The 14,890-nt window shown below is 44.9% G+C and overlaps 1 protein-coding gene across 7 annotated transcripts in view; it reads left to right on the forward strand.

Moving 5' to 3' along the window:
- Nhsl1 (NHS like 1) overlaps window positions 1-14,890 on the forward strand; it is a 229,013-nt gene that overhangs the window by 161,935 nt on the left and 52,188 nt on the right. For 6 of the 7 annotated variants that reach the window (XM_028860905.2, XM_037200378.1, XM_037200379.1 and 3 more), the window contains exon 2: window positions 8,372-8,524. In XM_028860905.2, the coding sequence (XP_028716738.1) occupies window positions 8,372-8,524 (153 nt within the window). Of the gene's footprint in view, window positions 1-4,839; window positions 5,532-8,371; window positions 8,525-14,890 lie in introns of those variants that run through there. The other variant, XM_028860952.2, reaches the window with a different exon arrangement.

Raw genomic sequence — 14,890 nt, forward strand, 5'->3', positions numbered from 1 at the left:
CCCTCACCCGCCGTGGTGCTTCGGGTGGAACCCAGGCAGCCTTGCTTATCCTAAAATACCAACCCTGACTTAACACCCCCCACCCCGACCCTGTTTGTTTATTTTTTTTTAATTCATACTTTAGGTAGCTGTGACTTTAAAAACATTGTTCTTAGTGCTCCGGAGAAAAGTGTTTCAGATTCCAAATATGTGCATGTGCACAGTGAGATGCCTCGGTGCTCAGGTCTAAACTTAGAATTCAGGTTCTGCTTTCTCTCCCCCCTATACACAGTCCGGAGAGGTCTCTGGACAATCCTTTTGCTGCACCTCTCTTTTGCCTATATCCCGTCTCTTGCTGAAGTCAGGCGTGGAATTTTTCTACTGCTGGCATCATATAGGAGCTCAAAAAGCTCCAGGTTTTGGACCCCTTCCTGTTAGAGACGTTCAGAATTAAGGATGTTGAGAGTGTGTATGCGGCAGACGTAGGCTGATGAACCTAAGCGTTGTGAAGAAACTTAGCAAAGGACTCCTCGATCTTACCTTTTCGCATGGATCGTGACACACCTAGGCCTTCCTGGTGACAAGCGAGGGCCTTTGGGTGTGCTCTGGTCCTGTCCTGTTCTGTTTTTCCTCACCATTGTCCCGGGAGCCTCCACACAGCCTGTGCAGACCTGAGTCTAAGGACAGCCCCTCCCTTCACCTCTTCACGGAGACACGCTCTTCTGTTGTATCTCTGCCGTTCCTCTTCTAAGTAAACTGGGGGTCCTCCTTGATCATTTTCCCTAGGGACTTCCTGTCCACATCCCTCCTCCGGGACTTACTCATTGTTACTACCATTTTTATCTCTTGGGGTGTGTCTTCCGGTCTTCCCCACTGGACTCTGACCCTTTTTTTTTTTCCTGAGGCAATCAAACCTAGGGCCTTGTAGCCTTTCCAGATTCACACCTCACTACTGAGCTATATCCATAGACTTCTGCATTTAAGCCAGGCTACAACCCTGTATAGCCTAGGACGGCCTTGAATCCAGTGATTCTCTTTCTTCCATCTGGTGAATGAATGCTGGAATTATAGGCATGTGCACCTCAGTAACCATGAGTGACCCATTTTTATCCTGGATATCTAATACAAGGAAACTAATAACTGCTTGGTATAAAACTGTTAAAAGATTGATCATTAACCACTGTCAGAGTTTTTTTCAACTGGTATATTGGATGTACCTACCTTTGGAAGTGATAAAATGATGCCCCAAAGAAAATTTTGTTGTTAATAAAGAGGCTCTCACTCCTTTGAACTTGAACTTGAACTTATAGGCTCACAAGCCTTCTGCCTCCTGTGTAACAGAAAGTAGAGGTCTATATCACCATATCTGGCCTAAAAGGGGAAAGATTATTTATTTATTTGTTTGGTTGGTTGGTTTGGTTTTTCGAGATGGGGTTTCTCTATGTAGCCCTGGCTATCCCAGAACTTGCTCTTTTGAGTAGGCTGGCCTCAAACTCACAGAGATCCTGCCTGCCTCTGCTGGGAATGAAAGGCGTGTGCCACCACCACCCCTTGGCTAGGAAAAATCTTTTAAATGTAACATTTATTACTAAGAAGGTTTTTATTAATGTGAAAAAAATAAGCGGAAAAGTTGGAACTTTATAAGGATACCTATTTCACAGCATAAGAATGGAACAGAATTCCAAAGTTCTGTACTAGAATAAGCCAAGGATTATTGGAGTCGAGTGCTCACATCGCTGAACTATCACAGTTTGCCAGGATTATTTGACCAAGGTTGCAGTATAGCTTTGTTTGTTTGTTGTATTTAAATTTACTTATCCTTGTTTTGTGTGTGGACACGGTCCTGTGTGTGGAGGCCAAGGCCGCTGTTGCATACCTTCCACAATCACTTTTCACCTCACTTTTTCTGAAATAGGATCTCCCACTGAACCCGAGGCTAGCCCAGCTGGTCTGCAAGCCCCAAGCATCCCCCTGTCTCTGCTTCCCCAGTGTTGAGATGGTAGGTGTCCACTGCTGCACTCGCCCTTTTTACGGGGGGGACTAGGGGATTGAACTCATGTCTTCAGGCTTGTGCGGCCAGCGCTTTTACTGACTAAGCCAGCTCGCTAACTTGAAAGCTTTTTGAGAATTAGCATTTGAAGGTACTAGAAAAAAAAAATGCTGTGTGAATATAAGCAGAGGGAGTGAGCAGAGCAGTCATTGGAGAAGCTGACAGTTTATCTCTGAGACGAGCGGGAAGATAATTGCTTGCCACCCAGCCTGACCGTCAGAGTTTGATTCCTGGGACCCTGTGTTGGGAGGCTAGCACCAATGCCTGCACATTGTCCTGTGACCCTCACCCGTGCATGTACAAGCACGCACACACACACACACACACACACACACACACACAAATTCAAAAATAAGCATAATTCTTTATTAAGCATGAGGCTGCTTAGCTGTTTCCTGAGATTTTTATTTGTGTATTTAACAAACACAAATGCTTACCACATGCAAGAATTATTCCATGGAATCTATCCACAAAAAACATGCAAGAACTGTTCCATAGAATCTATCCACAAAAATTTTTTGTCTTAAGTTCTGATAATAACCCTGATAGAAACACTGTCCTTCCTTTCACTGGACCGCTGACCAAACCCGGGCTTGGATGTCTCCTTGAGTGAGCCGTTCCTGTCCCGGAACAGGATGGTGGTGGTTGCAGAACTGAGATCTTCTGTTGTGCTGTTAAGTTTCAGAGTCTAGGGTATTCCAGCTGATTTGCTTATGCAGCTGTTGATATGGATGGCTGTCTACAACTAGAATGGGAAGCACCATAGAATCATGTATTTCCTGTCAGATGTCTAAACTAAGCAACTTCAAAATACTAGACATTTGCTTAAATAAATCATGGTGGGAAGGCGTGCAAAAAAAAAAAAAAACTATGGTAGACATAGGTCCCTGTTCTCAGGCTGATACTTAAGATGTAAAGTGCAAAAATGGCGATGTTCTTGGGGAAGACTTTATAGTTAATAAAACTTGATGATTAATAAAATGCATAATTCCAGAACGTAGCAGTGTGTAGCAGTTGATAAACCTGATCATTTATTAGGTTTATTGCCCGAGGAGGATGAAGTGCCCCTGGCTCTGGACTGGAAGCCTGCCTCTTGTCCCTGAGTCTCCCATTGGCTAGTGTCTAATAGATAGGGGCTTAGCTTCCCTAACCGTGGTTTCTTACCACTGGGCAGTCTGGAGAGAGAGGAAAATAGCTACACTTTTGTTGCTGTTAGTTTTCTAAGAAGGGAAGGATCACTTCTTTAACTAGTCCTGGGGGGTTGGAGATGTGTCCCCTCAGCCTGAGGGACAGCCTCTGTTTTGAAAATGAGAGCCAGTGGGATTTACCAATGGGTTCTGTTTCTGACCATCTTCTCCTTCAAGCCTGGACTCAAACCCCATTATTTCAGTGAGGATCACCCTGACTTGGTTAAAATCCGCCCAGACCCGTCCACCTCCCTTCCTATCTTCATTTTGTCTACTTTTATCAAACTTTTCTTTCACCCACTGAATTTACCACTCTGATCTGCCTTGTGATTAGTGTCTTGTCAAAAAGTATAAGCCTGACGAGAGAGGCACATCGTAGGCTCTCAGTACTTACCTGTTTAATGAATGTATCTGTGTTTGCATGCCGTTACTGCGTACACAAAAAGCTGTGTGTTGTGCAGGATTGGGTGAATTCCAGGTGTGCTCTCCTGAACAGTTTCTGCTACTTTCAGTTGGAAAAGTTGTCACTGAACTTCAAAGTGACATTGAACTTCAAAAACTCGGACGTGGTGGTGACTGGGATCGTTTCTTTCCGGAGCTCTACCTGTCTCTAATGCAACGCACAGAGCAAGGGTCTGGGTCACTGATAAGTCTGAAGTCAGAACTTAGCTCTCAATTAAGGCAGCCATGTAATCTGAGTTGGTTGCGACTCCTTTGCCATCTAGCACGTCATGACTTTGAATGTAAAAGAACGCCCATCAGAGTTCCTCGGTTAGTTTCTTTGGTTTTTGTTTGTTGGCTTTTGTTGTTCAAAAAGTGTCGTTAAACTTGGAGGAGCCACAGTCACCCAGCTTTCCCTAGGGGGAGCCCCTTATGTAAACTGCTGTTCTTTGACTTAAGAGCCTTTGTTATAAAGTAAATGTTTTGAATTAGGGGATTATTACATTTTTCCATTCGGTTACAAGTCTGGCCCCAAGCTATGAACTAAGAGGTCCTTTGAATTGCTTCACAGACTGTTCTGTGCGCAGCGGGGTGAGATGTGAGGGGGTTTTCTGGAGTTCCTCTTCAGTTCCTGATCTGCTGTCTTCAGTTTTCACATCTCTCTCTCTTTCCTCTTGGGTTGTATTTTTCTAACAGTGCCTTGATTCCCCCCCCCTTCCCCCGCCCCCCCCCCCCCCCCCCCCCCCCCCCCCCCGGTTACATTTGTCTTTCCTCAGTCCAGAACTTAGTACGTTTGCGCTAAAGAGGCATCCAAATAATGTTTACTTAAAACTACTACCCAGGAAAGCTGTGGCGGAATTGTTAGATCTAGGCTGTTGGGTAATGACTGCATTTAAAGGAGATTAAAGTGATTCGGGTAATGTATCTAATTTCTTCTTTGGAGTTGGGGAAGTTAAGGGGTTTTGTTTGTTTGAGTTGTATCAGCTAGATGCAAATGAGACCACACTTCCCAAGACCCATACTGAGGGTAATAACTAGCAAGGGGTGAGGAGACAGGGCACCCTCATTTGCATAAAAATGCCACTAAGTCACCCCGCAAAGCTCCCTGTCGATTCTGTTCTAAAGCTGTGCTGCTTATGGGAGTTGGTCTGGGAGGCAGAGCCTGGGGGCGTGGTTGGGAAACAAAGGTTGCTTCCTTTCGCCTGTATTAGTTCATATCCCTTCCTCCCAGAGTGGACTGGAAAGTCACAGAACCAACATGGGGTTGTGCTCAGACTTACTGGATCCTCTAAAACAAAACCAACTTAACAAACAAACAAACAAACAAAACGACCTGGATGTACACAGTGGCCTCATGAAAACGGGGGACCCATTTGTTTCCTTGTGATGTGACCCCCAGAAAGCAAACTCTGCCGTCTAATGGTGGAGGGCGGAGAGGAGAGAAACGTCTCGAGTGTGAGGAGGAAATGGAATGAATGGGCACTGAGGCAGGGAGCCTGACGCTGTGCTTATTATGCAAATGAAGACTGTGATTGGCTTTCTCTTCCTGTTGTCACGGGCTGCGCCTAGTCTTACAGATCGGGTTTCAGTGGGAGTTTTTCTGGTTCAAGGACTGCTAATGGTTTGTAACCACCTGACTACACACTTGACCTCGGGAGCTCCAGCAGCTTAGGGAGACAGATGTCGAAGCACCGTAACCTGATGAAGAAAGTTAGAATCTGGAGCTGTCGAGCCCAACAGTTTGCCACCCACCTGCTGGACCCGGCTTCTACTGTGACTTCGAATTCTGAACCTATGTAGGTGCTGCAGGAAGAAAATGGTGGTCTTCATTAATGCAAAGCTTAAATCTTTCTTTAAACTTTTCAAGAAGAAAAGTAAGTTCTGGGGATCGTGTGTGTGTGTGTGTGTGTGTGTGTGTGTGTGTGTGTGTGTGTGTGTGTCCATGTGTCCCGTCTTTCCGAGTGCTGAAATCACAGTGAAAGAACTTAATAGCCTTGAATTAATGTCTCCCGTACACCAGGTCACTTCCACGCCTTGGACAGTATTATGTGACCTTATTCTGTCTTATTTATTGATGTTTGGGGTTTTGAGTGACTTCATTTCTTTTGTGCTTCTCAAAAGAGGCCTCTAAGGAAGGGGAAAGTCTTTGTGTTGACTCTTTGCCTTGATATACAGTGTGTGGTTTCTGGGCGTTCAGCTGGATGAGCGGCTGAGGTAAGGAGTCGCTGTGTAATGTGTCACTTAGTTCTGGGGGGAATGATCCTCTAAAGCCCCCTAGTACCCTCTGTTATGGATTTCAGAGCTCGAGGCCAAACTGTCTAGACAGATCAGCGCCTGTCGTAAAGCAGCGAGCTTTTGTGTTGCGGCTTCATGTGGTGTGCTTCCTGTCAGCTTAAATATCCTTAATCTCGGTGCTTCTTCATTCCCGTGAAAATTTAATTTTACAGTGACATGGATTTTTTTTTTTCCTACTAACTTATTTCAGTGTGGCTTTGTATTGCCTTTTGATCAGTGACAAGACCTGGATAAATGTGCGACGGAGGGTGGGGGGAGGCTGGCGGGAGGGCTGGGGAGGGGAGTGTCTCTGCTACCAGACATTGGAGAATGCAACAGAGGACAATACTCCTGGCTCCTCTTCTGCACCTCTCTAGTTTGAAGCCTGTCTGTGGAGGGAGAGATACAAATCTGCCCTGGCAGGAGGCAGGTACAGCAGGGAGGAGACAAGTGCTCTTTCTGAGGGGCCGGTTTGTGTCTGCGCCCTGGGGCTGATGGTACCATTACAGGGGCTCAGATACCATCACTTGGGTTTGCTTTGTAATAAGCACAAAGAGGGAAAACTTCCATTTTCTGTCTAAGACAATCGAAATTTAAAAATAAATAGGCATTGGCAAGAACCAATCGTAGTGAATTCTGTGCGTACTTTGAGGGACCTCCGGCTGCTGGGAGCTCCGTGACTCTGAACCATTCAGCAGAGTGAAGGCCACGCTCTAGGAGTTTATATAATAAGGCTGATGGTGGTAGGCACCATGCAGAACAATTTTCCAACATGTAAAATAGTGGTAGGGGCCTGGTTTATAGACTGCCTTTGTCAAACATCCTGAGCAGATAACAGCATTTCTGTTTGTAACGTATGTCTGGTTCTCCGTGTTTGTTACCACTAAGCGATTTATGGAGAAAGGAACTCCTTCACCCTTTTCAGATCCGCAGACTTTTAAAATGTGGTAGCTATAGGGAAAAAATTAGAAGGGTGGGTTACGGGGGTACGGGAGCCAGGCTATGGAAGGCACAGTTCTTCCACGGGAGTATTTCTGGGGGCTCCTTCAGAATTCGTTGTCTCTGCCACGGCCTTGCTTTACACAAGTTATTTCATGAGCAGCCTTAGTCCATTTGGGCTCTACTGTGCTCCTAGTAACTATGCTATGGGGTATGTGTAGTTAATTTTAAGTATGTTCAAACGGAGTCATTAGTCCATTTGTCTTTTCATGTTCCGTTGAGATGGTGTTTTATGATCTAGTTCCCAGGCATACGTTCTGTTGTTCTGGGCAACTGTCTGTTGTAGGGCACGGTCAGGGTAGACGTGCTTCTGACTCACAATCCTGGCTCTGCATGAGTTAGGTTTCCCACCCTGGGTAAGTGCCCAGTCCGGAGGCTTCCTTTTACGTATGTCTAATCTTTCCTATGCACGAGTATGTGGCAGACATACAGAAAGTATCAAAGCAGATTGCAGATGAATGCGTTTGGATGCCGTCGCCTTCATTTTCGGCTCCACCCATATAGTCCAGCATAGCTTGTGTTGTTCGGAAAGACGGACCCAAAAGAGATCTCAAGCCCTAGTCGGAGTATAAGAAAATGATCCTGGAGATTCATCTTAGGCTCAGCGAGCCCTCCTGCTATTCCCCTCCCACCAAAGTTTTGGACTTTTTTGTGTTGGAAAAATTTAATTGAATTGGTTTGTGTTGGATAAAGTCAATTGCATTAGACATTTAAAAAAAATTAACATGGAAGTATCCCATGACACCATAAATGAGAGAATTTTATAGTGCAGATGGTGTTCAAACTGAATACACTAAGTTTTAAATTTTTTGCTTGCTAACGATGGTGCTTTTAAGTTACTCGGTAGGGGAGAGGGGTTTCGTCCCACCTAACTGTGGGGAATTTGTTTCTGGTTTGTTTAATGATGCAGCAGCATTGTCCAGTTGGAGAACTTGGGGTTGTGGTGTGTGGATAAGGAGGAATGGAAGGTCTCTGTCAATGTTGTCCATCCTTCTAACGCAGGAGCAGGAGCTGTGGTTCTGGGAAGCGGGGAGCTGAGCAAACATGTCTGTGAACGTACTGTGTGGTAGATAGACAGTTGGTGCTTTTTCTTTACAGATGGAGCCCAGTGGATGAACAAAACCACTGGAGCCTGAGGGGAAATCTTACTAGAGTTAGTTCCCTCGCCCCTGACCGGTTCTCACCTGTGGGTGTGTTGAATACCACAATCTTACCTTTCTCCTGGGTTTGAAACAGGGACTCACTCGGTGTGTTCCAGGCTGGTCTGGAACCCACTGTGTTACTCAGGCTGGGGTCAAACTGCTAGCTGACCTCCTGCCTCAGCCTCCCAATGGTTGGGACTAAAGGCCCGAGCTACCGTGACTGGTGGCTGAGACCCTATCTTAAAGTGACAAATGCAGAGTCAACAGCTAACATGTGAACCTGTTCTTTTTCTCTGTAGCGGTTTCCAACCTAGACGAGGAGAGTCGATGGACGGTCCACTACACAGCACCCTGGCATCAGCAGGAGAATGTTTTTCTTCCCAGTACGAGACCCCCCTGTGTTGAGGATCTGCACCAACAAGCCAAACTCAACCTCAAATCAGTGCTGAGGGGTAAGACAGCCATCTCTCTGGGCTTGCTTGGCTTGAATTGCTAATTGTTAAGAGCTGACAGCATCAGTTTAATCACTACCTGTAAAAGAAGAGGTGTGGACATTGAATGTTTCATAAATACAACCTTGCATATAGCTAAAAGCTTCTGGTCTCTGGAAGACCCCGTTTTTGTTTTTTCTGACATGCACATTTGCCTTCCAAGAACCCAGTGCTGCTTAGAAACCCCCTCGAATGTCCAAACCACCAGCATTAATCTAATCCAATTAGATTGGGGGTTGCCACTGTTATGTGTATTGAAAGCAAATTTGCTAATGCTGGTGCTTTTGTTTGTTGGTTTGTTCTGTTTCGTTAAGAGAGCGGGTGGGGTTCTATGTCGACTTCGATGAGATGGTAAATAGTGGGGCATTAGAGCTTGGGTGATGCCCAGCAGGGCTCCTCTGACCATAGATTCTGTTGGCAGTGGCTGCTAGGAAGTAGAAGAGGCGTGAATTCCTACAGCTAGTACAGGACTCTGACTTTAACTGATTGTTAAAAGCATCATGGGCGTAGGGGAAGGGTCTTTGCAAAGATGGTAAAGTGGGAGGCTGGGGGATTCTTCCAAGGAAAAGGATCCACTTGGAAAATAGAGTCTTTGTAATACAACAACACACCGATGTTCTTACCCTGTGGCATACTGTTCCTATCAGATCTCTCTTTCCATGAGACACTTGGGACATAAAAAAACCAAAGAAGTATTTGTGATTTACTTGAAATTTAACGAAACTGGGCATTGTTTCTATTTTCCACTGTGGAAGACCTAAGTCTTGAACAGCTTTGTCATTGACTCTGAGAGAAAGCACTGTGAGGAAACTATGGCTTTATGAGAATTTTTCCTGATCTATCAGTCATTTGCTAAATGATTTATTATGTTTTTGCACAGTGATACTAGTGCATGCCTATCATACTATTTATTGCAACACCAGGAGCTGGTCTAAGCTCACCGAATGTGTCTCAGCTCATGTAATCTTCAGAGTCAACCTCCAGTTACTATCACTGCACCTCGATGAAGAATCATTCACCGAGGGAAAGTGGCCTGTCACATCCAAGTTAGTTGCAACAACCAAGCCTTGAACGAGGACCCCCTGAGGCCATGCAGCTCATATTTAATAGCTGTTTATTGGGAATCAATTGTTCTGAAGGGAGTGTGGAATATGAAGGCAGAACCCTAAACTGTCCTGAACGGATAGTGTGTAGTACAAATCGCACCATGAAAGATATCCAGGAGCTATGCCAAAAGCTGCATATCACTATCATCCGTCTGTCTGTCTGTCTGTCTGTCTGTCTGTCTACGTCTGTACATATATGTGCCATGGCAAATGTGTGCATGTCAGAGGGCAACTTGCTAATTTGTGGGAGTCCGTTCTTCCCTTTCACCATATGGGTCTGAGGGATCAAACTCAGGTCCTTAGGTTTAGTGACAGGCACCTTTCCCTGCCGAACCATCTTGCCACCCTCTTGTCCTTTAATTTTTCATAATGCAATAGCTTGTCTTGTGTGTCCTCAGAGTATGTTGTCTTAGACTCTAAAACTTAGGGCACTGTCGGGTTCTCTTGTTCATTAAGCCAGAGGAGCTGACATGTTTAACGACTGCACGCTTTAATGAGAAGAACGGCCTTTGTTTTGTTCATTCACACGGCCTTAGCGTTGTACCCTGGGCTTCCTCACTTTCCCGACACTGATTGCTTAGTGTATGAAATCCAGCCGTAGTTGAGGACCCCTCAGTCCCGGGGGTTCATCTTTAGTCAGTTTCAGCAGGCAGCATCTCCACTCACAGGGCTGTCCTCCCTCCTCCAGATGATTAGTGAGAAGGTGGCATGGTTCCCAGGACAGATCCTTGAGGCTGTGCCTCGCTCACATGGCGCTGCCCAGCTCCTGAGCAGCCAAGCAGTTGCATGGGCTGGCTTGTAGAAAGCTCCCCTGGGAAGGCGTGTGTGAGTCTGAATATTCAGACCCACCTGATTTTTGATCACGGTCCAGGAAATTGTGCCTCATTATTGAGTTCATGTATTTTCAAGTCCCATATCAGATCTGTCCTTCCCTTAGAAGACTGAGCGTCTGTCTGTGGATTCCTCAGTACCCCACGGGAGATGTCACCACCGCCACTTTCCCTAAAACCTCAATTTTCTTTTAAAAAGGTAATTTCAAGATAGTTTTGGTCATTACCTCAATGCCCTCAACAGTTTCATCAAAGAGATGTTCTAGTCACAAAATGAATTACTTCGGAAAAGATCTTGGACGACACCCTTTAAAGTCCGGATTTTCAAACTCCTTTTTTGAGGTTTTAAATATGACTTTGTTAACCCCTCATGGATAGGGTGACATGAGGAAGAACTCCTGAGTTCTTTTCTGTCCATGATGTTCTTCTGATCACTTTTGATCCACCCAGAACTTCATGTCCCACTTGCCCCGCATCATCTCAGCAAACAGAGAGAAGGACAAGAAGTGTATCCATTGTCTCCACACCTGTGAAGATTCAGTGTTGGGGGGAAACCCGAGAGTGAAGATTCAGGGTAAGAGGTAGGAGTAGGTAGGTAGGTAGTGATGTCCCCAAGTATTTCCACATATGCATGCTGTTGAAGACTTGACATTGTATGAGTTATCAGTTTAAGTTAATTCTCCCTGAACATTTTTTGGTGAAAACTTTATGAAAGTAATGAATTTATCTGTAGTGTACAATCTGTTTTGCTCTTCCTCCTAATCTCACAGTGACCTCGTCTTTAATCTCAAAGAAGTTCCAACGTTTCTTTTTTTGTGAAATAGACGAGTGCTGTCTCGTCCTTACCCAAGTACTCTTATGAACTATTCCTCCACTCTTTATAGGAGAGGGAGCTAGGTTTGCAAGGAGTACAAAGTGCAAATGGAAATGGTCCAGTGAGTACTGATAGAGTAACAAATAAACGCTAATGTTACTTCTTAAAGTAATAGGGGAGTATTTAGTGGTCGGTCCAATGACTGTGGAAGGCATAAGTTTACTGGGAAGTGTGCTCTGCAAATGTTAGGTTTAAGCTGATGCCAGAGGCAGGTAGCAGACAGAATTAATTGGTATGTGAGTATCAGTTTTGTACTTACTTGTTTATTGCTTGTCTGTTTAATATTTTCCCTCTCTCTCTCTCTCTCTCTCTCTCTCTCTCTCTCTCTCTCTCTCTCTCCCTCTCCCCCTCCCCCCAGGACAGGGTTTCTCAGTGTAGCATTGGCGCCTTTACTGGAACTCACTCTGTAGCCCAAACTGGCCTCGAACTCACAGAGATCCACCTGCCTCTGCCTCCCAGTGCTGGGATTAAAGGCGTGTGCCACCACCGCCCGGCATCTGTTCACTTCTTTATTTAGACAGCATCTTACTCAGGCTGTCCTGGTATGTTTACTCCTCCGGGGACAGCCTCTCCTTGCTGGGGTCAGAAGCGTGTACCACCATGCCCAGTTCTATGCCAGGAGTTGTAGAGGGAGCTGATGGAAGTTCACAGGCCTCCAGCTTCCGGGGCTCAGTTTGCTGTCCTAACTACTACCGAGGCTGATGGTATGGCAGGTGCATAGGGAAATCTAGAAAAGAAACGCCCCAGGAGATGCCACTCTCCAGTTCTCCATCACTCTCCCACACTGCAGGGAAGATTGGCATTTCTAGATGTCCGCCATGGCACGTGGCATACCTGGAAGCAGGTGATCCCTGTGATGTTTCACTGTAGGCTAAATGTAGCAGAGATCACTTGTATTTATTGTCAGCTTATCTCTGGACAGCTTGACAAAACATACTGGCCACGTTTTTTAGGTCAAATGTTGGTTTTGTTGATGCATTACTAGTGATTTAGGTCATGATTTACTACCCTTGAAGATACATGTGTGGTGGTTTGAAAGAAAATGGCCCCCAAAGGGATTGACACTATTAGGAGGTGTGGCCTTGTTGGAGTAGGTGTGGTCTTGTTGGAGGAAGTGTGTCACTGTAGGGGTGGGCTTTGAGGTGACTTTTCTTCATTCAGTGTGACAGTCAGTCAACTTCTTGTTGCCTGAAAGATATAGACCTCTCAGACACTCCAGCACCACGTCTGCCTGCACGCCACCATGCTCCCCGTCACGATGATAATGGACTGAACCTCTGTACTGTGAGTCACCTCAATTAAATGTTTTCTTTGTAAGAGTTGCCGTGGTCATGGTATCTCTTCACAGCTATAAGAAACCTAACTGCCGGGCGGTGGTGGCGCACGCCTTTAATCCCAGCACTGGGAGGCAGAGGCAGGCGGATCTCTGTGAGTTCAAGTCCAGCCTAGGCTACCAAATGAGTTCCAGGAAAGGTGCAAAGCTACACAAGAAACCCTGTCTCGAAAAACAAAAAAACAAAAACAAAAACAAACAAACAAACAAAAAAAAACCTAACTAAGACAACATGTTACCTAGATTTGAAAAAAGGATTTTGCTGTTTGGTTGGTCTTTCTTGGATTCCTTTTTTAATTTACTTATTTTTGTGTGTATGAATGTTTTACCTACTTGTATATATGTGTATCTCACACATGTCTGGTGCCTATGGAGGCCAGGAGAGGGTGTTAGAATCCCTTGGGCTGGAGTTATAGACTGTTGAAAGTCATTATGTGGGTGCTGGGAACAGATCCATGGAGCCATCTTTCCAGCCCCTGGTTGTTTGGTTTATCAAGATATCTATCTGGCTTACAGAGAAGAGTGAGGTTTTGAAAATAGCTCCATTATCCATGAAGAATTCTCTTAGCATCATCGTACTGAACTTCCAGAAGATTCTGCCCTTTCATGCCCATAACTACGTGAACCTTCATGACATTGTTGGAGACAGCTTTGATGAGAGATACCCCCTTTATAACCACATTTTATCCGCACAGCCTTTAGCTTTCTAGAAAGAGTGCTAGATGAGTGGGAAGGAGGAATTGGAAGCTAGGGATCGGCTCCACGAGAGGGTCCTGGTTTGTTTCTATTCAGTTTGCAGACTTCATTTGACAATAATGAGCATATTAAAGACTGAAATGAGGGCATCACGTTTAAGTCTCCAAAAAGCTCAACTTAAGGAGAGATAAATACGGTTTCTCACAGTATGTTTAAGCAGACAGTTTAGTCACTGTATCTGTGTACACTGCTGCCTGAATTAGTTCACAGAGCATCTGCTGTTGGTGTCAGGAATGTTCTTGTAGTCACAGCTCCTTGCTGAGAAATGGCGTTTTAGCAGGTTAGCTTGCTCCGCGCCTGTAGACACAGGTTCGCACGTCTACAAGGTGGAGGAGTGCGAGCATTGTGAGGAGTGTGAGCATCGGGAGGAGTGTTGACTTTGGCCTGTGCTCCTTTCATGTCCGAGTTAGGTTCATTACGCCCGAAAGGACAGAGCTGTAGATTTTCAGTGTGAGAAAGAGATGACTTTCCTCAGATGACTAGAGATGCGTGTGTGTATTCACATGTCAACCTGTCTAATGTTCAATGTGGGATAGGTTTCTTCAAATTACAGACCAGATTTCTAGTAGGGCTAGCCAGGTTTCGGCATCCAGTCTTTTATTCTGGATCTGATGGGGAAAATCAACTGTTGCATCCATCTTCTGAGACCTCACAGATACTCTTTGTGTCTTGGGCAGTAGATTCTTGTCTTGGAGATCCTGTGACTGGCATCTTTGTAGGCATGCCTTTGTAGGGGTGGCTTTATAGGCATGGCTTTGTAGGCATTGACTGAACACTCGAACTCTTAGAATAACACATGTGCCCAGCACCTCAGATAGGCCCCAGAGGAATGCCTACCTACTTGTGTTAACTACAGTGAGTTCTTCATCTTTTATCCTTCTTTCACTTTTTTTTTTTAAAAAAAAAAAGGACATGGGGGCCTGGAGAGATGGCTCAGCAGTTAAGAACATGTTCAGCTCTTCTAAGAGGACCTGAATCTACTTACTCACAACTGACTGAAATTCCAGCTTCAAGGGATCTAACACCTTCTTCTGGCCTCCATCTGCACTATACTCACATGCACCCCCCTCACATACTCATAATTTTTAAGATAATAAAATTAAAAAATTAAAAATATAATGTATTATAAAAATAAATAAGGCAGGTACAGCTTAACCAATCATTTTAAGCAAACATCTAATCTAACCATTCCTAAGTTAAGAAAAAGTAGAATACCAGCAAAAATGTAGAAGCACCTAGTCTTGCTTTCTAAGAGAAGTCTGAGTTCAAATGGAAGGTGCTTAGGTCATGTCTCTAGTCTAGTCCTGGCACATATATCCCTGGCATACAGTAATTGAGTTTTTTCTTCAGTTGTTTCTTTTCTTTCCATTTCATCCATAAATATCATAGTGTCTATTTTCATGAGAATAAAATGAACTTCAATAAGTA

The sequence above is a fragment of the Peromyscus leucopus genome, chromosome 8a (assembly GCF_004664715.2).
Source record: "Peromyscus leucopus breed LL Stock chromosome 8a, UCI_PerLeu_2.1, whole genome shotgun sequence".
In the NCBI taxonomy this organism is placed as follows: domain Eukaryota; kingdom Metazoa; phylum Chordata; class Mammalia; order Rodentia; family Cricetidae; genus Peromyscus; species Peromyscus leucopus.